Source organism: Cottoperca gobio, chromosome 17 (genome assembly GCF_900634415.1).
Source record: "Cottoperca gobio chromosome 17, fCotGob3.1, whole genome shotgun sequence".
Classification (NCBI taxonomy): Eukaryota; Metazoa; Chordata; class Actinopteri; order Perciformes; family Bovichtidae; genus Cottoperca; species Cottoperca gobio.
Window position 1 is genome coordinate 20,948,119 of NC_041371.1, and position 25,548 is coordinate 20,973,666.

General features: G+C 43.0%; 1 protein-coding gene across 1 annotated transcript in view; it reads left to right on the forward strand.

Moving 5' to 3' along the window:
- Nucleotides 1-3,156: 3,156 nt before the first annotated feature.
- The window catches only part of ephb3a (eph receptor B3a), a 33,647-nt gene continuing 11,255 nt past the window's right edge, over nt 3,157-25,548 (forward strand). Inside the window, 11 exon segments of the mRNA XM_029453205.1 lie at nt 3,157-3,649; nt 11,798-11,862; nt 14,325-14,997; nt 17,005-17,138; nt 17,140-17,161; nt 20,043-20,378; nt 21,632-21,756; nt 22,627-22,783; nt 23,725-23,833; nt 24,129-24,181; nt 24,792-24,914. Coding sequence (XP_029309065.1) covers nt 3,586-3,649; nt 11,798-11,862; nt 14,325-14,997; nt 17,005-17,138; nt 17,140-17,161; nt 20,043-20,378; nt 21,632-21,756; nt 22,627-22,783; nt 23,725-23,833; nt 24,129-24,181; nt 24,792-24,914 — 1,861 coding nt within the window. The 5' untranslated portion in view covers nt 3,157-3,585.

Here is a 25,548-nt window from a genome sequence, read left to right on the forward strand (position 1 = left end):
TGTCTGCATATTATTCTGCATTTGGGTCCTATCCCTTGTTGCCCTGCTTACTCCAGCAGCTGTTTCAGTTCTATGGCCAGATATTTTTAAAAGCTTTCACATAGTAGTGCTAATATTTTCACTGTGACATTGCTTTGAATTTATAAATTAAATGTTGAATTTATAGGAATAGTGTGATATTTTGAGAAATATGCTTATTCGTTTTGTTGCTGAGAAAATTAATAGCACCGGCATGTTTGTATGGTAAATATAAAGGAAGAATAAGGAAGAATATGTATTAAGTATGAATTATTGTTTTTAGTTTTATGTTTAAAGCAAAAGCCTAAAAATATCAGTAAGGAACTGGTTGGATTCATATAAAACGGCCGCATATGTCTGACATAAATCCACACACGCACACACAACGTTCAGCATATGCGTGTTTATTATACACACGCAGTGCGGTGAACTGGACAGACTCCATAATTCACAAGTAGTTTGTGGGAGACAGTTCGGCTTTGTGGAGATGTTCTGTCATCCCCTCCTGTCAGCTTAACACTGCTGTCCCACAGAGCTAGTCTTCATTCCCTCCACCTCATCCTTGGCTCTTCATGTCTCTTCTCCACGCGCTGTAAAATATGTATTTTCCCCCCTGAGCCCGAGAACGGATTTCTCATCTGCAGCAGGATGGGAAGGCTCTTCAGAGCAGCAATTCTTTATTCCACATGTCGCGGCAACAACTAAAGCGCATTCAACCCCGGTCCAGTCAGAGTTTGAGATTTAACTGCCATTTCATCACGTCTGAGGAGGTGAAAGGTTGCAGTATGGATGAACTCGGAGGCATGACTGCATGGGGCGCTTTTAAGTCAAAGTGATGCAATCCAACCCTTTTTTCTCCACATAAGGAAAGCAAATATAATTGACTTGGTATTAGTGGAAGTGGAAAGATAACAGGCATTTATATAGGATTTTTTTTCATCCATTAAAAATGATTCTCTGTTTGTGTGTTTTAAGACACTGAGGGAATTCAAGGACTGTTGCAAAGCTGAATTAACAAGCAGATTTGTAAATTTTGTCCAAAACACTCTCTTGGTCTCTTAGGACCCTCTTAAAAACACAGACAAACAAGCAAGCTATGAGGGACTTTTCACAAATAAGACCACACAGCAGCAGCAGAACTGTCACATATAATTTACATGACCTGTTCTTAATGGCCAATGCTGCCACGAAGGACACTGCCTTTTTTCTGTGAGTCTTAGTTTGAATATAGCTGGTTAAAGAGAGCTGTCCATCACTGGTTTCAGTAGTGAGGCTGACCCAAGCCTGCTGGGAACTGAACTGTAGGTAATTAGTTCACAAAGCCTGGAGGACAAAAGGAACTTTGGGGGTGGAGGTGACGGGGGAGCTGCTTGGAAGTGGGGGGGGGGGGGGGGGCGAAGATTTGGGAGAGGGGGATAAAGCAGGGGATCTTGAGTTTGGAGCACAGAGGGACTTTTGGGGGGAAATTTGTATGTGTGTGTTCCTGTGTCGGGGTGCAGCAGCGGGGGGGTCGAAGCAGTGGGAGTGGGGGCTCACAGAGGAATGAATTAGCAGTGTGAAGGGGAGCCTTGTCCCTGAGCTGAGCGCTACTACCAGCCAGCACACACGCACTCTCTCCACTGGAACCCGCCAACGGACAAAAGCCGGATGTGGTGGAAAGGGACCTAAATTGAAAGACTGCAAAAGGTCTTGACATGAAGTATGACATGAACTCATGAGTGCAGTGCAGGCAGTCTGTCAAGACACTGGTTTGCAGTGAAAATATCACTTTGATAAGTCGTAACTGTATCTTCTTTCAGTAAGCCTACTACATGTTCCTCCCAGCAGTATTCCCATGTGGGGCTTTAATGTAGGTCTACATGTAGACAGTAGTGGGGTCTCTCTCAGCACTACTGTGGAATTGATCAAATTATGTTAAATTATTTGTAAAATACCCATTAGCATGAGTCGGTTGATTAGACCGAATAAAATCCGTGGATTAGCTTTTGTTAAAACACCCACTGTAACTCGACTCACAGATGGTTATTATGCAGTAGGCTAGGCTATCAGCCTCAAAGGCCACTCAACCCGCGGGAGGCGCTGTCTATCCATTGTTACCAAAGCTCCTATTGACGTCCCCGTCAATGCGACCACAGTCCCTTTAATGCCACAACTCATCGCTACTTAGCGGCGGTGAGCGGAGCGTCCAGGCTGGTGCTACCTGCTGCCAGGCCGGACACACACTGCGGGCTGGTGGCCTCTTCAGTCCGCTGTCCAACCAACCGACCATCAGACCATCCGCCTCCTCCTCCACCTCCTCCCCCCGCCTCCTCATCCTCCGCGCCCCCCGCCAGCACCGTCAAGCAATAGAGAGTCATTCAGAAGAAACCCGGAAGTCTATTACCTTTGACTTCAAAATAAAAGCGTAAAATGTCATTTTAGGTGAAAATCATATTAAAGAATAGATTAGCAATGGGTAACGTTACTGGAGTAAGTTACGTAAAGAGCCCATCACTCCAGTGATGTCAGAGCAGGGTAGTTTGCTATGATATCACTGTATGAGATGAGGTCATCTTCTGTGACTCACCTTTGAATTACACTGACATTCATTTGATTTTAGGTGTAGGCCTAAAATAATAAAAATATAAATAAATAAATAATGTTTCTCAAATGATGAATACTATATGATATTGTGACTGTAGAATTGTGTTATGAAAAGCTGCCTTATGAATGGTCAATACATAATATATATTTAGTAGCTTAAGCTACACCAAACATGGAAATGCAAAATCAGAAAACTATTACAAGTTAGGCCTACTACAATATTGTACCTATTGCATGTAGCCTACTGAATTAATAATAATACAAATAATTAATAAATAAGCAAACAACAACGTTGTTAATGATAAGATGAACAACAATGAATGAAGTAAAACTCTTCTTTGCGTTTCTGGATAAATCTGGCACATTTACTTCACATTGCTGCTTAGTATAGCTCGTGTTCTCTTGAATGAATACATTAGTAATACTATGTACTATTATTTTGAAAGTCTTTACCAGAAGCTCGGTGTTTAATGTGTCTGCCTTGACTCTGCCTGAGCCTCCAGCCCCCTCTGTGTCTCTCTGTCCCACTGTTGCCATTCCGACGCACATCTCTTGCAGAGGAGCAACAGCTACGCGGAGTTGCCCAAAGTGGACTACACAGATTCCTCTGCGGACAGAGACGACTTCACCCCCGGGTTTCCATCCTCTGCTCGGGGAGGGCAGCAGACGGGAGATGTTCGGTGTGGGTAAAGTCAGATAAAAAGAATGAGACAGAAAGGGCGCAGTGTTGCGCTCCTGTAGCATCGCCTTCACAACTCCGGAGGAATAACGGGACCTGGTTGAATGTGAAATAAAGATCGCTCGGTTATTTTTTAATATTTTTTTCCCCCTGTAGAATGGGGCGGTGAGACCCCTCATCACAACTGAAGACATGAGAATTGTGAGAAGAACAAAAAGCTCGGCTGCGGTGCTCTGTGTTTGAGTCTCCATCCATCCGAAGGGTCCAGTCTGCACACCTTTATTCATGTTGCAAAAGCCTGTTTTATGACAATGGATTACTTGCTGTGGGTGTGCAGCCTCGTTGTGCCCGTGGTGCTGGCTGTAGAAGGTATGTGCTTTGATATTTTTATGACTACTTTTGTCTCCTGTGAATGAACAATGGACTGTTTGGATGCGTTAGAATTTGGCAGGAAACACCTTATTGTCACCGAGGGAAAAAAAGACCATTACCCAAGAAAAAATAAGTAGTGTGTATTTTATCTGACAATTTGAATCATATTGGGGTCAGATTATCCCTCCAGTTTAAATACCAGATCAGTCTTGCGTGCTGAAATGAGATCTGTAAGCAAGCCCCCATTCACGTTTTAGTTCATTACAGCTGTTAATATAATGCGGACCCGCACTGTTAAATAGGCAATTCCGCTGAGTATCAATTTGCTGTGTGATTGTAATCCGTGTACACATGTATCATAATTCCCTGTGTGGTGTGTTTGATGTGTGTGTGATGACACCCCACTGTTCCCATTGCGGCTGAAGGACTGCCCTGTTGCTATTGTCCCTGTTGTTGTCACACCCACAAGCTGAGTGAGGTTGTCCACCTACCCAACCTTTCCTCCCCACAGCACCAGAGAGGTTGGATATAGAGTACAGAGGGGCGTCCCTCTCCTGCCGCTGTAAAACCGAAATACACTCCTCATATGATGCATGTCAGAGGTTTAAACCTGCTGTTGGGTTCACCCACCAATCAGTGCTGTGTGTGTGTGTGGACGCTTAAACACGCAGACCGGAGCGGATCAATCCCGGCCCCTGAAGCTCCACAGTCAGACACACACACATGCGAAACACATTAGATGACAAGTGTGAAAGGTCAATGGCTTAACAAGTATGCTGCATCCCGGAAGCTCCCTCCATCACCAAGGGGAGTGTTGCTCCAGGGAGAAGCCCACCCTCGCCACCCACCGCTGCCTGCTCCCCACCCCAGCAACTGTAGCTACATTTCTCTGCCTCCTTCTTTCCCTCCCAGTCCAATCTGCCTCCCCTGGACCGTGGCCAGCTTGATCCCTCATCAATTCTGGTGTCAGCAAGTAAATCAATGCAGCGGCAGCAGCCCTCTACGTCCCAGTGGGCTCTCACGGCGTGATGATCAGCCCCGTTTCCCCAACCGGACCACTAACTGTTACTCAAAGCTCAGGGGTTAACTAATGTTTGTCCTCTGAGGGTAAACATGAAGGGCAGATCATTAGATTGGGTTTTAAACAAGGGGGGAAACTAAGGGAGGCCTCCATTAGTTTCAGTTGCGTGTCGTTTATTTAGCTGCTTACTCAGTGGATTCTAACACATTGCTTGAATCTGGAATTAGTTTTTTTCAGATTCGCAAGTGTTTGCGCATGGATGATGCAAGCTGGACTGCAACTTGAAGTCTGTGCTTGCTTATTTACAAAAGCCACAGTGAGGATTAATCTCCCATTCTCACCAACACGCTGCAGTAAAAGCCTCAGCAACTCTCTTGTTGTTTCTCTCGCTTACAGTAATAGTTTACTCTTATTTTAAAAAGCTCATAAACTAGATGGATGACCAGTCAGAAAGCATTTTATAAAGCAATAGTAAGGAAAGCATTAAGCATCAGGGGATTTTCACATCAATAGAGCTTCAATCGTCTTTTCCTGCTCTCTATACATTAGAATATCAACAAGAGTAATTATTTGTTGACCTGTAAAACGCAGACGCAAGCAGCCCTGAAGAGAGATTGAATTAGGTCAGCTTGACTTGTTCAGAAAGCGCTCGTCAAGCGTCAAACTGAGTACCACACTGGACTGAGAGAAACGTGCACTCGTATACAAATGAACCTCGGCTTAGAATGAGCCAAGAAGTCCATTTTTTGGAGCTTGGACACCCAATCTTTCTTCACCTATTTATATCCACACATTTGATCATCCTCAGATCACTGATGAAGATGATGTTAATATTTCATATGTTTGCTTGTTGGCAGCGAGCGTCAGTGTAGTACAAGGCGAGGCCTCCCTTTCATGATGCACCCGCTCTCACAAAGTGAATAAAACATTAGCATGTGTGAGCTCCCAAAGCACACTGGGATGCAAAGATGTGTGGCATTTTGTCTCCGGCGGGCGTTAAAAACAACAACAAAAAAACAGTAAATGCCACGGGTGGTGATGCTCTAAAGTTCCCATTGCAGCATTGTTTTCTTACCCCAGGGGCAGAATGACTCCACCCGCTGCTGTAGTTTTATGGGAGATAAGGGAGATTTCTGGATTTGAGTTATAGCAGCAGGGCGATCTCAAAGGCATTGTAAACTTAACAGAGAGGGGGAGAGCTGTGGAACAAATGGGATCTCTTTCAATCTTAACCGCTTTCTAGGATTTAGTGAGTTGACGATAACACACTTTGGTTGGCGAATTCTAACCTTATTCCCACTAAAGAATGTTAGCGTTAGAGCAACACATGAGCCTGTACTCAAATGTTAAAGGAAAACTTCACCCGCAAAATGACCGTTTGTATATTAAGAACTCCGTGTTACCTTGAATTCTTGAAGAAAACGTATTTCTTCTTGCATGTCTCCTCTGTGAACAAAGAATCCAAAAACGGAGAAAAGTCTTGATGAATGGAAGTAAATGAGGCCGCGTTCAACAACAGCACATCCACATCCGTTTACAAACTCTCACACACCTCTGCAGTTTAACCACAGTCTCATGTTGTGTGCTCACTACTTCACAAACAGGCATTTTCTAAAACCTTACTATTAAAACACTTGGGACTCACACAGACAAGGAGGGCGCGGCCCCCATTACTTCAATACGTGAAGACATTTCTCCATTTTTGATTCTGCGTTCACAGTGGAGGCATGCGAGAAAAACTAAGTTTTCTTCAAGAATTCAAGGCAACACAAGGGGAGTAATTGATGTACAAATGGTCATTTTGTGGGTGATGTATCCTATTAAGCTTGAGGACATACAGCGTCGTCCCTTCCAGCCGGCTAATAATAGTTTTTATAAAAGTAATATAATTCTTTGAAATCTTTTGGAGAGAAATTCTGTCCTCTCTTGCTCCACAGCGAGGTCAAAGCTCATGTCTGGAGAGAAGAGCACCTCTCGAGCTGCAAGGGATTCAGTATCTCTCTCAGGAACGCTTCAGCAGGGGGAAAATGTTGCTTTCACAGGGGCTTGATCCTGGCTTTTTACAGATGTAGGATGGTCAACCTGCTGCCCCTCGTGTGAGGTGAAGCCTGTTTAAAGGAGCATCAGCTCAGGCCTGTGGTTAGTTGAGGCTGAGTGATTCTGTCTCTGTTGCCTCCGGGTGACCAGGAGAGAAGAGGGAAGGGGCGACACAGCGGATCAGACACCCAAGGGATGGGCTCTATCAGCCGCATGTAGTCCGGGAGCATTCAGTCAGCTGTGTGCCACGAGTGCAGCCAAGCAAAGACAACAGACACTGATTTCACTGATTAGTTCCTCGTCTCTCGCTCAAGTCGTGCTACAAACAACCTTGTTCACAAACGTGTATTTGGGCTCGACAACTAAAGTTGTAAACTGCTGTCGCTCATGTGCTCACGCACACAAGTATGGAAGGCCGAGAAGGCTTCATTAAATGACTCACTAAATACACACTTTGTGCATGAATATTACTTATTAAATATCATGCCGAGGTAAACGTGATCTCCATTAAGAACAAAAGATGGAGGCAGCCACTTATTCCTTTTTGAATGTAATTATAATTACATTATGCAGCTGAAAACTTTTCATATCTTAAAACTCTGCTATCTGCACAAAAAAAGTATTCCGGTTACAAATCACATGCTTAATTAATGCTCACCATAAAGAAATGACTAAGTGACTATGAGTTCATTAGCACATTCTTAATGGATCATCTTTTAATGATCGTTAATTCAAATGTACTTCATTCTTTAATTTATATGCCACCAAATGAGCTGGAATCCAGTTACATAGAAAAGGCGCTTCTCAGGGCCACACAGAACCTGTTGTGTGAAATATCAAGATGTTTATGTCAAACTGGCATGTCACATGTCATATGCAAACATCCACATGTTGCTGCGTTTATTAAGAATTAAAAGTCCCTCATTGTAAAGAGTGAGATTTCTATGACTTTTATTTTTATTTTCAAGCAGGTGTAAGTGATATATTAATACTGTAAAAGTATTAAAATACTTGATCCACGGAGAAATACACACCAGTATTTAGAAACTGTGGTATCAAACGAGCCGTTAAGACTTCAGTAAGGTTGTGATGTCACAACTATAGATACATACATTGACCAATCAGAGCAGACTGGGCTTTTTGGGGAAGGGGTCTTAAAGAGACAGACGCGAAAACGGAGCGTTTAAGACGGAGGGGGAATACAGGTATATTCAGACAGACAGTGTTCCGTATTAAATCTGCAAACAGACGGACCAGGAATCTTTGGGTTAGAAAGTCAGGTTATTTATTAAGATCAAAAGTGAAGCAAAACATAAAACTACTCATGAGATCGACGTCACTGTTCCACAGACCACGAAGTAGTCACAGTTTAACAGAAAGGCCCCGTCTGAGCTCTAACATTTAGCATATATCTCTAGCATAAGAGGAATGTTTCTTCTTCTTATTGGTCGGTGTAGGCCATTGTCCAATGGCCTTTGTTGGTGCGGCAGGCGCGTCCACGCCTCTTGGCACAGTTTCATCTTTGGTGTCCGTCTTTGGTGTCTATTTACATTTTTGGTTGAACAGTCAAGGTTTTTATGCATATGAGCTAAACAGTAGATTTCTGCTCATGCCCTGGGTTACTACAGTTCAACACAACACCTGCTATGAAAGCAGAATGGGCATCTTTTCTCACGCATACCTTATCTGGTCACATTCTAAACAAAGCTAGCTTCACTTAGTGGGCCAGAGTTTGAAACTCTCTGTGTGTGAGTACTCTTTTCAACATAGCAATACATACAGTTCATTTAATATAGGTATAAAGGTGCGACAACACACATAGCAATGCATATTCATTAATAAAGGTATATAAGTACAACAACATATAATGTACAGTACATTGTACTGTGATTTCCCGGCAGTGGGGTCGTTAAGTACGACACAGATAGGGAAACTAGGCATGAATTCCAATGTTATTTTATACTATTTTAATTCTGCTATTTTATCTGCTATTTTATCTGCTTTTTTAATTCAGCTATCTTTATACTATTTTAATTCTGCTATTTTATACTATTTTAATTCTGCTATTTTTATAATGGTACTTCAGACTCATTTACATCTACACTGTGATTATTGTCCTGTAGATGCTCTTATTCTGTCCTTGTACTAATTGTTATGTTTCTGCTGTGAAGCACTTTGGGCTGCAATTCTTGTATGAAAGGTGCTATACAAATAAAGCTTATTATTATTATTATTATTATTATTATTATTATTATTATTATTATTATTATATTATTATTATTATTACATTAATAAAGGTATAAAAGTGCAGTGTAAATCTAAGAGCAAGCAAGTAATACTGAGTTTGGTGATAGTCATGATTTCCACAAGACAGTATGAGACAGACAAAGTGTTTTTGAACATAAAAGCATGTAAACGTGTTCTAGTAGAAACACAAAACATAAGTATGAACCTGAAAAGGAGCATAATGTGTTCCCTAACTAGTCACATAACTCACTGTGACTTCATCATTCATGATACTTCCTGCATTAATTCATGTTTTAAATCATGAATCATTGAATTAGTTAAGCATTCCTAAAGGAAAAGTTCAAGGTTTTATTTTTTTTAAATATGCTTATTCGCTTTTATTGTCGAGCTTTAGATAATAAGATTAACAACTTGTGGTCTAAATATGAGCAAGCCAGTGGCTGCTCAGGTGTAAAAAGCTTGCCTGGCTCTGTCAACGACCCATTTCAGAATAATATATGTTATATCATAATTATTGATGCATTAATGTGTTCATCATTTTAATGTTGCAGCTGGTAAAGGAGCTTTTAACTATACATACTGGTGGGGAGCTTGTGAATTTCCCCAAGGGATCAATAAAGCTTATTTTAAACTATAATAATACATGATCAATTATTTGTTGAGTATATTTTCTATTATTAATCTCAATCAGAATCGCTCAGGTAAATGTAGTGGCGTAAAAATATTTGCCTCTGAAATTTAGAGGAGTAGAATATAAAGCAGCAGGAAATGGAAACTAAAAATTATACTTGAGTAAATGTACTTAGTTACTGTCCACCACTGACCTTATTATTAAGTATTACTGGTTTTTGTTCAGCGTCAGGCCAAGGTGGACCCTGAACTGTCAAACATAACAACGCGCTGAGAACATTTCATACATCGTCCATTTACTGTACACACACACTGCTACGCTCATTTGCATTGAAAATAATAGCCATAATAACCCTACTGCTTGCTTTTGATCTGTTTAACACCACCGATGCAATCTATCCTGTTGGATACACGGATCGCTATTCATTATCTCGTCCTCTGAAAAGAAGAAAAGCCATTGTGGGTTCTCTAATGAACGGGCTGTGAACACTGCACATGTCTCCAGCTCAGCATCCTAGAGATGGACCAGTGATCTATCCACTCAATCAAACTTCTATTATTGACATGCACACAAGCCAAGGACAACCCTGTACTGTTACTGTTCCTAAAGTAAAACCTCTCCCACCATTATGGTGCCGGAACAAAGCCAGAGCGCTGCTGTCGTTCCTCACAGGTCATGCTATTTGTTTACCCTCTCACACCCTCCTTCAGCACAGCCAACAACAACTTGTGAGCAAATGGTGCACAGCAGGCGCCGTGTCACTGAGTCTCCACGCAGAAAGCGTAATTGTCCCAGTAATTAGGTGCTAACAACAACAGAACAATGGGAGTTGCCGCGGCCACAGCTGTATGTTAAGAGCCTAGAGAGGTGTCAAGTCTTCTGAGGTGTAATGAACTCACCGGACCAGCGGTGACGGCTGACTGACAGCCTCGACAACAATGCTCATTGATCCTGCTGTTTATTCTCTGCCTCTCCTCTTATTGTCGGCCCTGATTTCACCTCCTCGCAAAGTCGTAAACAGCTAGGTGAAGAGAACAACTGCTCAGATTAGAACCCGAGCCCCTTTCCCAGTGGACAAAGGGGCTCCAGGGCGCACTAACACCCACTAACACCCACTAACACCTGGCTATTGTCTTTAGTGGGAAAGGTGACAATTCATTCAAATGACTCTGCAGTAGTGACGGTGTGTCTTGGCTCCAGCTCCATCGGCAGTGATAAAAACATGACACCCGGGCGCTAATCTTGGACCCTTTTCCGGCGGGATGCTATGTGACGCGTCAACGTTAATATATAATAAATAAAATCATTTTATTTACATACAAAATATACAATTTAACATGCTCTCCTCAAAGCCACCAGACTTCATGTTGAGACACAATCAGCTTACCTCGTGACACACACTTCATTCAAAGTCTACAGAAACCAAATGAAGCTCTCTAAGAGTCTCAAAGAGAGAATGAATAAGTCTAAAATATGAATAGGTCTAAAATAAAGTAACCATTGTAACATTTTCACTGTTCACTAAAACATCTCCCTGTGCTTATGTGACCTCTCTCAATCTAGTTAATGGAATATTTCCCATTCCAAGGCATCTTGGAATGCTTTGTTCTTAATTCTCCAAATGAATATTGAAAGGAGTGTATCTGCGGGTGCCAAACACAGAGAGAGAGAGAGAGAGAGAGAGAGAGAGAGAGAGAGAGAGAGAGAGAGAGAGACAGAGAGAGAGAGAGACAGACAGAGAGAGAGAGAGAGAGAGCAGAGAGAGAGAGAGAGAGAGACAGAGAGAGAGAGAGAGAGAGATAGAGAGAGATAGAGAGAGAGAGAGACACAGAGAGAGAGAGAGAGAGAGAGAGAGAAAGAGAGAGACAGAGAGAGAGAGAGACAGAGAGAGAGAAAAGAGAGAGACAGAGAGAGAGACAGAGAGAGAGAGAGACAGAGAGAGAGAGAAAGAGAGAGACAGAGAGAGAGACAGAGAGAGAGACAGAGAGAGAGAGAGAGAGAGAGAAAGCCTTAATTAGCCATCACAGATATGCCATGATTGTCAATGCTGTCAAAAACTGAGTGCATGTGGGTGGAGGTTGTGAAAGAGATAGAGAGGAAGTTTTACCTGCATCTTTTGTCAAGCAGAGGGAACTTGTGTGTGCCCCCCCCTCCCCCACACACCATTTAATTTAAGTTTGTCAACCTTCCTCCTACTCTTAATTTGCAGAAACCCTTATGGACAGTCGGTGGGCAACCACAGAGCTGGCATGGACCACGTTCCCAGAGAGTGGGGTGAGTTATTGTGTGTGTGCATGTTTGTTTTTGTTTTTTTAATTTAACAACATTTGTTCCATTGGCTTGTTAATAGAGCCCAGTCTGCCTTGAACAGCACACCTCCTACTGTTTTATATCTTTGTTTTTGCAGTGTATATTTGCTTTCCTGGATACTAAAAAAGCAAATGAGAAACACATTGTGTGGAAGAAATCAAAAGATTGTTCGTGTTGTGTAATGTAAAAAGCTTGACGAAGGACTGTTGTAGGCACTTTAAGCAAAAGAAATGAGCAGACGCGCGGTTACACAGCAAATCCCCTCAGTGTGCGAGGACTATTAGGTAGGCTTTACCTTACATGTCTCCCCAGGATAGAGTGCCTGGTAATTGAAAGCATGTGTTTGTCTTTTATAATATGGGTCCAAGAGCGCATTACAGACAAAATTAAGGTTTTCAGTTGATACCCCCTGTAGGAATGGTGAGAAAATAACACAACATGAATTTGACCCCAGGGCTAACAGCCTGACAGACCTCCCCCACTACCGGCCAGTGTAATTTGTCTTCGCTACGTGAGCGCAAAGTCAGTCAATGGAAATGGTGGGTTTCCATGGAAACGATCTTCGGCAGCCCTTCCTCCTTATTTCCCTACAAGGGCCGGCTCTGAATGTCCCAGCATCCATGAAGTCATATGTCACGACTGGCGAGGCAGCCCCTCTCCTCACGCCTGAAAAGCCCATACGTTCAGGGGCCGGCAATTATCATATATGTCAGGTAGTGGCATCAACGTGTTGCCGGTGATTTACGACGTCTAATGCTGACTCTTGGGCTCATCGTTTGGGAATAAATTGCACAGGAGCTCGAAGACGTGAGATGAGTTATGCATTATTTTCTTTCAGTTGAAATAATCAATTTCTGGGAAGCTCATTTGTTATGGAAACGAAGCATTCTGTCCAAAAAATCAAAAAAAGATTGACTTCTCACAAGGTTATTTTCCAATAGACTAAATATATTGACCAGCCATTTATCACAGCCTGTAACGTTAGGTACCAAATACAAAGAGCCGTTCTAACAACAAGCTATACTCACACGTTTTTATATATTGACACACAGACAGAAGTTATGTTCGTTAATAAAATATATATTTTTCCCCCACTGTCTAGAAAATTGGGGCATTAACAACATTTTGGGGGCACTTTGAAAAAAAGAAGTTATTAGTGCACGAAGTTTAATGATTTAACATTAAAATGCATACAGTAATCACCACCATGTGCCAACATGAGTAAATAACAAGCGTACTATGGCTGTGCCAACGAGAAGTGTGCAGTCATCTGTATGTGTGAGAGGAAGCAGGAGACCTTAGCCTTCGTACATCTATAATGCATTAGTTACAGACTTCTGGAAATAACCGGGCTTCATATTTGAGCTTGTTTTACCCTAAAATCTTGGGGGCAACTTTTGTTCCTCAATTGGGTTTCTTTAGGGTCATTCTAAAATTCCTTGAGGCATTTTTGCCCTTTACCCCCCCTCGCATCCCCCCCTCCCCTACTTTCTGATGCTGCATTGTTCCTAAATGATGCAAATATCTGCTGTCAGGCTTCATGTGGAGGCATGGGAAACTATATATATAATAAATTCTGCGTAACATGAAGTGCTCAGGAGTGCAATCACACTGACAGTATTGCATTTAGATGGCCATTTTAATAAATAACTCACTGTTTGCATTATAGATATACGGGGAAAGTTTCCATTTAAAGTGTACAGATTTATGCTCTCATCTCTCTTCGAGCACAGATAACACATTTATATGATATAGAAACCAAATCTCGTCTTGAGGCAATTTGGATTTCACTGCAGCAGTTATTGCTATGAGCTGCTTCCTATAGGTGTGCACTCTGATATCGGTATAATCAACATTTGTGATGAGCTGCGAAACACCCCTCTTCTTCCAAACCTGCAACACATGAGCAGCATCAGGACAAACAGGCCAAATGCGTGAAATGTGTTTTAATGGGAAAATGTTTTCTATTATTAGTCCGTAATGATTGGAATTTTCTGAGTGATTCATGTAATTAGAAGCGTTTTAGCTGCAAATTATTCCTCACAGGCCACATGTACACACACCGCACTGTGGGAGTGTGTGTTGCATTTTTATATTGTGTTTGTAGCAGACGTCACTTTGCTGTTTTGGATGCCCTCTATGCTTGAACGCTTTGCATTAGGATGCGCTGCGTTTAACAGTACTCGATTTTAATTAACAACATATTGGATTAGCGAGTTTCTGCTCGTCGCTCAGTTGTTGCTGAATGAGAAATAGATCTGTTAATAAAAAGCATTAGATAATCAATTCAATGTAGCTTCATTTTATTCTTAAACATACACTTCTCTTTGCCTTCATCAGTTGTCCACAGAGCTTACAGTCTGTAGTTTCAGATTCCCTGCTGTCACCTCTTCCTTTGTCACAGTGTCTCTCTGTTGTTTCCACAGTGGGAGGAGGTAAGCGGCTACGACGACTCCATGAGCCCAATCAGAACCTACCAGGTGTGTAATGTCCGACAGCCCAACCAGAACAACTGGCTGAGGACGGACTTCATCCCTCGCAAGGGCGTGCTGCGTGTCTACGTGGAGCTCAAGTTCTCTGTCCGTGACTGCGCTAGTATCCCCAACATCCCCGGCTCCTGTAAAGAGACCTTTAATCTGTTTTACTACGAGTCAGAGGGGGACGCAGCGACAGACAGCAGCCCTCTGTGGAGGGAGAACCCCTATGTGAAGGTGGATACTATAGCTCCGGATGAGAGTTTCTCTCTGCTGGAGGCGGGCAGGATCAACACCAAAGTGCGCAGCTTTGGCCCCCTCTCCAAGGCCGGCTTCTACCTGGCATTCCAGGACCTGGGCGCCTGCATGTCGCTCATCTCAGTCAGGGTTTTCTTCAAGAAGTGCTCCACCACTATCGCCAATTTCGCCGTCTTCCCTGAGACCGCCACGGGGGCAGAAGCCACATCCTTAGTGATCGCTCCAGGGGCCTGCGTGACCAACGCCATGGAGGTGTCCGTCCCCCTGAAGCTGTACTGCAACGGGGACGGCGAGTGGATGGTTCCTGTTGGCTCGTGCACCTGCGTCGCTGGCTTTGAACCTTCCGGGGACGGCACTCAGTGCCAGGGTATGTGTGTTTAACAGACATTTGGACTTTTATTTAACCAAACCTCCTTTATATGCTCAGTGCAAGTCACCTCAGTCTGTGCCCTCTTCGCTGCATTTATTGTGTGGCTCCTGGAAGGGGGTGAAGGAGGGTGGAGGAGAGTATGAATTAATGAGGTGTTGCAGAGAGGAGCAGAATACAAATATTGCGAGAGCAGCACGGGAGGGAGAGAAAGATAGGCACAGAATAGAGAGCCAATGGATTTGTTCGAGGAAAATGCAGATAATAGAAGGGAATGGCGTCCAGAGAACAGAGATATTAACAGAGAAAGAGAGATAGTGTGAGTTAAAAGGTGTGAATTGCCAAAGATGGGATGGTAACAGCAGCCAAAATAAGAAGAATGAAAAGGGGGGGGGGGCTGCAGGAAGTCAAAGACAGACAAGCAAATCCTCCTCTCACCTGGGCGTGAGAAATAGTGTCTACACGCGCTTGGAGAGCTCATTCGTTGCCATTTGGCGGCTCAAGGTTAAAAGCCTGCCGCCAATGCCTGATAAAAAGCTCTCCAGGGCTTCAGCCGGCGGTTGCGATGAGGAAGTGTAATTTCCTCCCGTTAGTTAATCTACAGGCGGCCACACTCATTAACACCATTCAGACCAACGTGAGCCAACACTGCCACGCTAACATTAATCACTCAGACGTTTCATTTCTTACCTCGGCCTGGCCGCGCGCTCGCAGCCAAACACCGCATGAGAAGGAGACGAAGAGAGACAATAGAAGGGGGAGAGGGAAACATTAGTGTATCGAAAACAGGAGAATCACTGTGCCCTCCAAAGAGGTTAATGGATTGAAGCAAGACAGCCGGGTGATTCAGCACCCTCTCCAAAAGAAGCGAGGAATACAAACAAATAAAAGAAAATGATGATGCACTGTGTAATAGAAGAAAAATAAATCAGATCAGAGAGCCCAAAGGTCTCGGAGAATTATGAGACAGAGTAAAAAACAGCACATTTTCATCTTATCTTTAGCTTTTTATTGCACGGTTTTAGAGCCACAATGCGGGACCATTAGCTGTGCTGATTTTCCTAAAAGTGCCATTGTTGGGAATTAGGGTGGAAGTTGAGTTCAAACTGAAAGACCACTTAGCCTAACTAGTTAATCACACTCTCTCTCTCGCTGGCTGCGTTTTTATGAGGCCCTCACGCTGACAGGACAGATGTTCGCCAGAGACCCTACTTTTACACCACCAGTTAGGAATGTGGCAACAGTAAAATGTGTGTCTCTGGAGGCTGATATATCCAGACCTTTTGCTGCTAATCCCCTTTATCTGAATCTTTCTTTAGTGTAAGCTTATGCTGGTTTATCCTTAAGACTCGATATCAGCCAACCTTCAGCGTGACACTTTGGAATTCAAATGAACCGCTCGGACACATCGTCTCAGATTATCGCACTTTGTATATTTTTCTGATAACCCTCCCCTAATGTACGTGTGCTCTGTTGTCCCTTCATTTGAATAGATTGATTGGCTTATTATGGAGCTGTTCTGCATGCATGTGGAGGCCTTGTTTGTATTCAGCAGTGCGGTTTGGAGAGCTGAGGACACTACCGACACTGATTGATGGGTTTAGGGTGTATCCCTTTTTCTCAGAAGCATTCTCCATCCCTGTTTGTCTGACAACAGCAATCTCCTGTCAGCAGCAGCCTATCTTCATCTTCATCCTCCTCTTCAACATGAAAGTTAGCTGTCAACCCGTCTCTTTTTTGGGGAGATCATTGTCACCTGGTATAGAGAGGGAAAAGGAAAGAGCGCATGCAAATGTATTGATAAGACCTTATACTTAACTGTTCGCCATCTCTCATGTACATATTAACATTTTCCGCATAAATATTCAGCTACGCAGGTACTTCACAGGAGCAGTTTTTGTTCTCTGACAGATGTGACATCCGCTTGTCTATTAAATGACAAGCAGAGAGTGTTTTTGTTTTGTTTTGTTCTTATTGTCCTTTTTGTTTTCTCTCCCGCCCATCCAGCTTGCATCCCTGGGACCTTCAAATCCAAATTTGGAGAGGGATCCTGCGCTCCCTGCCCGTCCAACAGTCGCACCAGTGCACGAGGAGCTAGTATTTGTCCCTGCCAGAGTGGTTTCTACCGCGCTGACAGCGACCCCCCCCGACTCCGCCTGCACCAGTAAGTCATCCTGCACTGCATGCACAGGCTAAAATCCTCAAATATTCTCATACAGAGAAAAGTCAAAGGAGCAGGGGTCGTTCGGTGGATTATCAGGTTGCATTTGTCATTGTGTTTGGAGTCCAACTGAAATCAAAATTTAAATTTGCTTAGAAATCAGCATCCATGCTTGTTTGACTTGTCAAGTCAAATCAGGTTTATTTGTGGCCTACACAGTCATACACAGTACAACGTGTCGTTTGTGCTTAGGGTCAGAAAGATATAGAAAAGTAAAAACAGTATAGACAATATAGTTATCTAACTTATTTGGTTGAAATTATTATTAAAGAAGAAATTCAAAGGTGTAATATGTAACATTTACACATTAATGTTTAAAACTGACTAGACCAATGTTATATATTTTATTAAGTTGTTTACTTACATTATCCCAAATGCTGCCAAAAGCTGTCATAATTATCTTTTTATCCACTTTTAAGCCACATTATTACACTTTTTTTTATAAAATCTTGCTAGTTTTTAACTTTATATTTTGAACGGATGAAGAATTTTCCTCATCGGATGTCTGGATCTTAAGTTATCAGAGAAACAAGCTGAGAAATAAGCTGAGCAAACGTTTGCCAGAGAAACACTGATTTTTGACATGAAACTGCTTCATTCAGTGTTTCTACCAGTTTTAATCAGCGGGTCCGTTTGTTTTGGAGAGGAGGAGACTTCTGGGGATAATTCTGCTCCTGAACAATGAAAGAATCCTAACCGGGAGAAGCTGCCTGTAATGACAAACTCCCATGATACTATTCTACTTCAGAAAGCCTCCGACAAACTCCGTCTTTTGTTATTGTTTTGATTGATTGAACCCTCGTGGCAGAAAATTACATATTGTGCGTTTAAAGCGACTACAGGTCAATCAATATTTTTATAATAACAAAATCAAATGACAATGTGAAAGGAATTGCTTGTAGTGAAAAAGCTTTAGAAACTTAACACTACCTGCTCAGCCCCAAACAGAAGACAGATACAGTTAGCCACTAGCTGCTGCACATAGTGGAGTGGTTAGTAGCTAAAGAGACAGATATTTCCCTCTGGAGATGGTGCATGTTCCAAATGGAAGTTGTCCGTTTGGTGGTAACTAGCTGCTCTGGCGCTGACCGCAGTGTCCATGCTTGATCTGCATGGACTGGCCTCTGAGAGAAGTCCCAGCAGTGGTACTGATGGAGAGCGACATGTGCTGCCTTGACTGTGTAAATTCACCCCCCAGGGGCCTTTGCCGCATTAAATGACACAGAGGGCCCGCAACTGTCTTCCCCAGATTCTCGTCACAGGAACACTGTGGACTCTGACATTGACCAGTGCGCACAGACAGGCGGTCAGAGACTCAAGCACCACCTCGGACTAAACACGCAAACACACAGCTCTGACAGCTCTGTCCCGACGGGCTGTCAGAGCTTGTGCCAAGCAGCCTGTGCTTTGTGTTGGAAGCGGTGTGTTGCGCAAGAGAGGCTCAGCCAGTCAATGGCCGGCAGCTTGGACTCAGCGTGTGTTTTAGACGGGTGTCCCATTAGAGGAGCCTCCACTCTGAACTGTGTGTGCCTAATTAGAAAAGACAGGGCGAGTGAAACGCTGCTCAGGGTGAGCCGGCTGAGGAGCTGAACTCGGAGGACAGGCAGTCTTGGCCGACAAGAGCTTCCCTGTCTCTTCCCCCTCTCTGCTTTGAGACAGGTTAGACTTGTGCGCCACTAGAAGCTCAGAGAGCCCTCCTCTTCTTCGAATGTGAAGAGAAGAAAAACATGTTCGCTGAACCAATCTTTGTTTGCCTCTGCGGTTATCACACCTTATCCAGGTTTCAACACTCTTCACTCAAAACACAACACTTGTGGCCCTGAGTTATACTGATAAAAGAACATGAATGTCTATCAAGAGGGGTTATGCATAGGATGCGTAGAGCTGTATACTGGGGTGGGGAAAAATGCATTCATTTAAGAATCAAGATAAAAAAATATATTAAATGTTAAATGTTTCAAAAATCAATTTTTAAAAATCGTTTCTGCAAAAGAACCTAGATATTATTACTGACGGACAGTAACCCTACAATGCTTGATACATCACTTGGTGATGCATCAAGCATTATTGTAATTGTGTTTCTAAATTCTCATAACATATTTGATTGATATATATAGTTGATATAACTTTATCAAATATAAAAACTCAACAATCTTATTCCCACTTCACTCTTTGCTTTAATGCCAATATTTGCCACACTGCCTTTATTATCGCACTGTGGACTGGAGTTCATCCTCTATGTACTGAATCTATGAATGATTTTCAATCAAATCCTGAGATACATGAGATTGACACCCCTACTGTATAGGATTGTGCTTTTATAAAGCAACATTACTTATTGATGTGCAGTGTTCTACTTGTACATGATAAGTTGTATGTGTCCTCCTGTTCTAAATATGTTGATTTATTCATTTGCACCAGGAAATATTTCCCCCTGTTGTTATGTTTCTACATGTTTCCCTGCCCTTTGCTCCATCCTAAGGATTTGCTGGGGCATTTGTGTGAAAGGATTTTTATAAAAAAGAAGAATAGGATTACACTCGTTTCCTATTTCTTTACTTGTAATACTTCCTATTGTTGCCTTCTTACAGAGATATCAAAAATGTATTTCACCATTGAAGGTGTAAGCACTGCAAAGGGAACACGACTAAAGCCTCGTGAGTTTTTCTTTTCTGCCTGCCCACCCTCTTAAACACCTACGTGTGTGTGTGTGTGTGTGTGTGTGTGTGTGTGTGTGGTGTGTGTGTGTGTGTGTGTGTGTGTGGTGTGTGTGTGTGTGTGTGTGTGTGCGTGTGTGTGTGTGCGTGTGTTTGTGTTTGTGCAGCGATCCCCAAAGCACCTCGGAACGTTATATCCAGCGTGAACGAGACCTCGCTGTCCTTGGAGTGGGAGGAACCCGAGGACACGGGCGGGAGGAGCGACCTCGTCTATAACGTGGTGTGCAAGAAGTGCCTGCGGGACCGGAGCCCCTGCACGCGCTGCGACGACAACGTGGACATCGCTCCTCGCAGGCTGGGGCTGAGGCAGAGGAAGGTGGTGGTGAGGAATCTGCAGGCTCACACCCGCTACAGCTTCGAGGTGCAGGCTGTCAACGGGGTTTCTGGGAAAAACCCCATCTCACCCAGCTACTCCACAGTGAACATCACCACCAACCAAGCGGGTTAGTAGAAGACGATCTGTCAATGCCACTGGATATGTCCACAGACCAAGTTAATAAATAGAGCTGCTCCGATCAATACCACTTAACATCACGATGAAACAGGCTGGTTAGTAGATCCTGTGTTCAGTCAATGTCAATGAGTGTCTTAATGAGCATCCAGAGCAGTATCAACACCAACAATAAACACTGTTGGACATGCTCAGTGAGAGCAGACAGATGGAAAACTCTCCGGTGGAGATCTGCTTTGCTGAGGGAGTTACAGGGGAGGCAGAGAAAGTGTTAAAGTATACTTCATATCTCCACTCAACCAGACGTCTAACGTCACATCACTGACAATGTCACCTTTCAACATCTCCGCCTAACATTTGCAGCGTCATCATCAACCAAACTGCTCAGCACCTTCACAGACTGTAATTACTCTCCCAGTTAACCTGCACTTAATCCACCCTACTGCAGTTTATGGAGCCAGGACAATGACTGTCAATTCAGTCAATTTCAGGCCTCACAAATCAATAAACTGCCGAAACAGTGAAGGTGACACGTGTACCATTTTTCTTAAACCGTTCAGGTTGAAGTATTTCGAATAATAATTATCTTACTGGGATGGTTTGTGACTTTGAAAGAGAAAATCTTGGCAATTTAAAAGTGACGATCCCCCAACTGACAAGTGAGGTATCTGTGCAGTACCATGAAGGTATAATACGTGACATTTGTAGTCCACACCTATGTTATATATGTTGTTGAGTTGTGTACTTACATTATCCAAAATGTTTCCAACAGAAATACGTCATTTTAATCAAGTTAACAATCCGTTTCATTTGGTCGTGTGTAAAGGCCACGTATGTCCTTTGTGCATGTGGTTGTCTGTCAGTTCTTACTACAGTTTTTAACTGTATGAAGGAAACATTAGAAGCAACTCGGCCTGAGCCTCTCCGTTTTCACTGATTTTTAGCGTGAAACTGCTTTATTCAGAGTTTTGACTGGTTTCAATCACTGAGTCCGTTTGTTTTGGAGAGGAGGAGACCTCTGCGGATAATTTGACTCCCAGTAAAGAACAAACTCCTGAACAATGACCGGGAGAAGCTGACTGTCATGAGGACAAACTCCCATGATCCCACGCTACTTCACGACACCACCAAACTCTTGTTCTTTTTTTGGTCATTGTTTTGATTGAGAGAATTCTAGTGGCAGCAAAATACATCTAGTGCTTAAAATGTAATGTAAACTGTGTCGTCTCTGATGTCCATCTGCAGCACCTTCAGCAGTGCCCACCGTCCATCTGATGCGCTCCACCTCAGACACTCTCAGCCTGTCGTGGCTTCCCCCTGAGAAACCCAACGGGGTCATCCTCGACTACGAGATTAAATACCAAGAAAGGGTAAGCTCTGACTTTTTAGCCACTGCCTTAATGTAGGTCACAGTGCTCAACGTATTGACTCTGCCTTTCCAGCCTTGTATGGAGAGAAGCATTTTTATGGATGCTAAAAAATGTAATATTGAAATGTGATGTGTGTGGGGGATTGGTAAAGTCTAAAAATGTCTATTGTTGGAGAGTATGGGCTGGTTCAACTCTGATGCAAGTGCTGCAACATTGTTATTCTCTCTAGTAAAGTGCTGCAGATATAATATGGCCATTTTATAACTTTTGATTGTAAACTTGTTCAGACTGCATTAAAATAATGCAAGGGCCTGTTGGTTCCTGTGAGGTTAGTTTAATAAGTGGTCCATTTGTTTGAAGGCTGTAAAATGCATTTACATCTAAATGGGATTAGCCTGTTCAGTGCTTTGCTGGATGACTTCACATTGAATTGCGGGAAAAGTTAAGTCAGGTTTTACTTTGTTGCTAGACAACCATGCATTTTGAAATTGAGGTTAAAATAATCCATACTCGTACGAATAAACAGCAACAAGTGACAACTGCAGGATAATGTGAAAAGAAATGAAGTGTAACAGTAGCGCAAGAAGAGAAGTTGTAAAATCGTACTTTTTCAGATACAGCGCAATAAAGTGAACTAGCATTAGCAAATATTAGCCACCAGGAGCTATGATCTCTGTCTATTGTAATGAACAAAGTTGCTTTCATTGCTTATCATTTCAATTTGTAAGATGAACATTATGTTATCTCTTCTTTTCAAAAGTTAAATAGTAAGTGTTTATAATGCTAACTAAACACCAACATATTGTTCTTCACAAATGAGCCATCTGAAACAACTGACTGCTGCTTTAATGGTCCTTTGTTTGACTTCAGGGCCAAGCGATGTCCCACACTGTGACATCCCAGCACAGCTCAGCCAAGGTGGAGGGGCTGAGGGCCGCCTCGCCCTACGTAGTGCAGGTCAGAGCTCGCACTGTTGCCGGATACGGACGCTACAGCAACCCCATGGACTTCAGCACAAGCCTTCACAGTACGGACAACCTCTCTCCTTCGCGAAGAGCCGTCCACACTAAGAATGCTAACTATGATGATAACTATAATACCTTTTTTTCCCACATTGTTTTCCACATAGCACTGTGTATGTACGGAGTCAACCGTAAGTTAATTCGTGCCTGTGGGAACCTCTGTGATCTCCGATGCATTTACGAAACTCATCCTTTCATTTTTTGGCGACAGATTTCGGAAAATGCTAACTTCCTGTGGAATTAGCAAATTAGCCAACAGGCTATAATATTAATTTCAGTTGCTTGACTATGTTGATTGATTAATAAAATTAACAACTTCCTATTTAGCTAACATTGGTGTCAAACTGGGTCATACGTCTTTTAAGTGAATATTTCCCAAAACACAGGACGGCTAAAAACCCCACAAAATCAACTTTTCTTTTCTTCTCTGTGGTAGCGTTTTTATCAAACCGTAAAGAGATTACTTTTCATGGGTTGAGCAGTAGGGGGCGTAATCCATATACTATATGGAATTTGGACGCAAAACAAAACTTTGTGGATATGAGGCGTAAATATTACGATGTGAGCATCCACACTGATAAACGATCAGCCAAGCCCGCGCTACGTGCTCCGTGTCAAACCCCCAAAATGGGTATTGATAACCTGTTACTGCTGTGTTCCCAACTATATGTTTCACCACTGTCGTTGACGTTATAGTTGTGGTTTGGACTCGGCATTCCACTTCAGTGGATAGTTATTTGTTCTGTTATAGTTATCCTTCTTGGTGTGGAGGGCCCTTAACAGTCTGTTCTTGATGATCTGCTGCTACAGTTTTCTAAAGGGTTCAAGCTTAGTAGTTTTTATGGCCTCCTTAATTGGTAGCCATTACAGTTGCAGTACAGGCCACCCTTTAATCTTTTAAGTCTGCTGTTATTTACTTTGTGTCTGTGTGTGTTACTTGCTCCAGGTGACCCTCAGAAGTCGGTTCAGGACCAGCTGCCTCTCATCATCGGCTCGGCCTCCGCGGGTCTGGTGGTCATTGTTGCCTTGGTGGTTATCGCTGTGGTCTGCCTTAAGTAAGTGTTTGATTTTCTATTACTGACGGCCTGCACTACATGTTTCATTTTGTTAGAGTCTGAACAAAGAGACTCATTAAATTTTAACATGCTTTCAAAGGGTGTGTGCTCACTCTTTAGCCTCAAAAGGCAGCTCTGCAAGAGAAAGAAACCGAGTGTTCCTGCGAGGTTTTTCCCTGCAGTCTGTGGTTTCATCTGATAGTCAAGTTAGATATTAGATTCATTCGCTGTTCCTGGAGAGGGTCAAGGCTGATTATGTAAATGAGACTTTTGTTTATGTGGTGCTTGTTTACAGGAAGCAGCGCAGCGGCTCGGAGCTGGAGTACACTGAGAAACTGCAGCAATACAGTGAGTTTATGTGTTCAGCTTGGGAACTATCTCCTCCGTGCTCCTTTGGTCGTGCCAGTACAGTTAACCAACTGATTCAATCAATTATCCAATCATCTGATTGAGTCAGAAGCATTTCCCTATTTGCTCAGAGGAAGTCCGGACCATGTTGTCCTCCTGATGTTTGTCACGATAGTCCTTTGTATATGTGGACTTTATAAGATACAGTATGTTGTCTAGACATGAGAGTGACATCAGTCCTGTAATCTAACTCAGCAGGAAAGCAAATAAGCAAACAAAAAAGGGCTGCAGCAATTAATTGACTACTGGTTTAGTAAAAGTACTTTTGCCGACTACTTTGATAATAGTTCTTTATATCATACTCAAGTGAATATCGTTGGGTTATGGACTGACAAAGCAAGACATTTGAAGACATCACCTATACGTCCTGATACCATAAAATATTCTAATTTGTGTCAAATCTGATTGTTTTATATATTTATTTTAGACATTTGCCATATCTATCTATGATATAATAACTTTTCTTATTAACATTGTGACATTGATTTCAGCTATATAATCCAGGCAGGTATGACTGCATGCTGACTTTCCTGTGATTTTTCCCTCTCAGTTTCTCCGGGGGTGAAAGTGTACATCGACCCTTTCACCTACGAAGACCCCAACGACGCTATCCATGAGTTTGCCAAAGAGATAGACATCTCCTGCGTGAAAATAGAAGAAGTCATCGGTGCAGGTACAACCACGCCGTTGTTTTTGTCCAAGAGGACGGAGAAAGGTTTCAGGTTTATAAATCATTTATTTGAACAGGAGTGTGCCATCAAGCCCTGAGGTCTGTTCTGTAAGAGAGTCCTCTCTGGCAGAGAAGGGTTAGGATTCACACAGAGTGCATAAGAGCTGCTGGTGGGAAGCATTGAAGTAAAAGTCTTTCTGCAGCTCTTCCCCCTCTAGTCCGTGATTCTTTTCTTTCTCTCCAGCAGCATGTTGTGTCCTAACTTCACCTCAAATGACAGTCTGCTCCAGCTCGTTCAACCTTCCTCCCTTTTTACTTTCTTTCTTTCTCTTTCTCTCTCCCTCGTAAACACTCAAAGACACCAAATGCAAAACCCCCAAGTTCCTCGCCCGTCCTCTGTCTCCCTCCACCGCTCCCAGGTTGCACACTCAATCGATATGGGTCACTCCCTCTCTCCCCAACATCTTTGACCCCGGTCCTCCCGGTTTCTCCTCTTCTCTTTTCTAATCCTCTCCCACAGTTGAAGCCGACCCTCAACTTTTTCAAAATCAGCTCCTTCACTCCCGAATCCGACCAGTAACGTTCCCTCCCCCTGCACTTTCCCCAACTTCCTCTTTCCGTCCACCCCTCCTCTTCT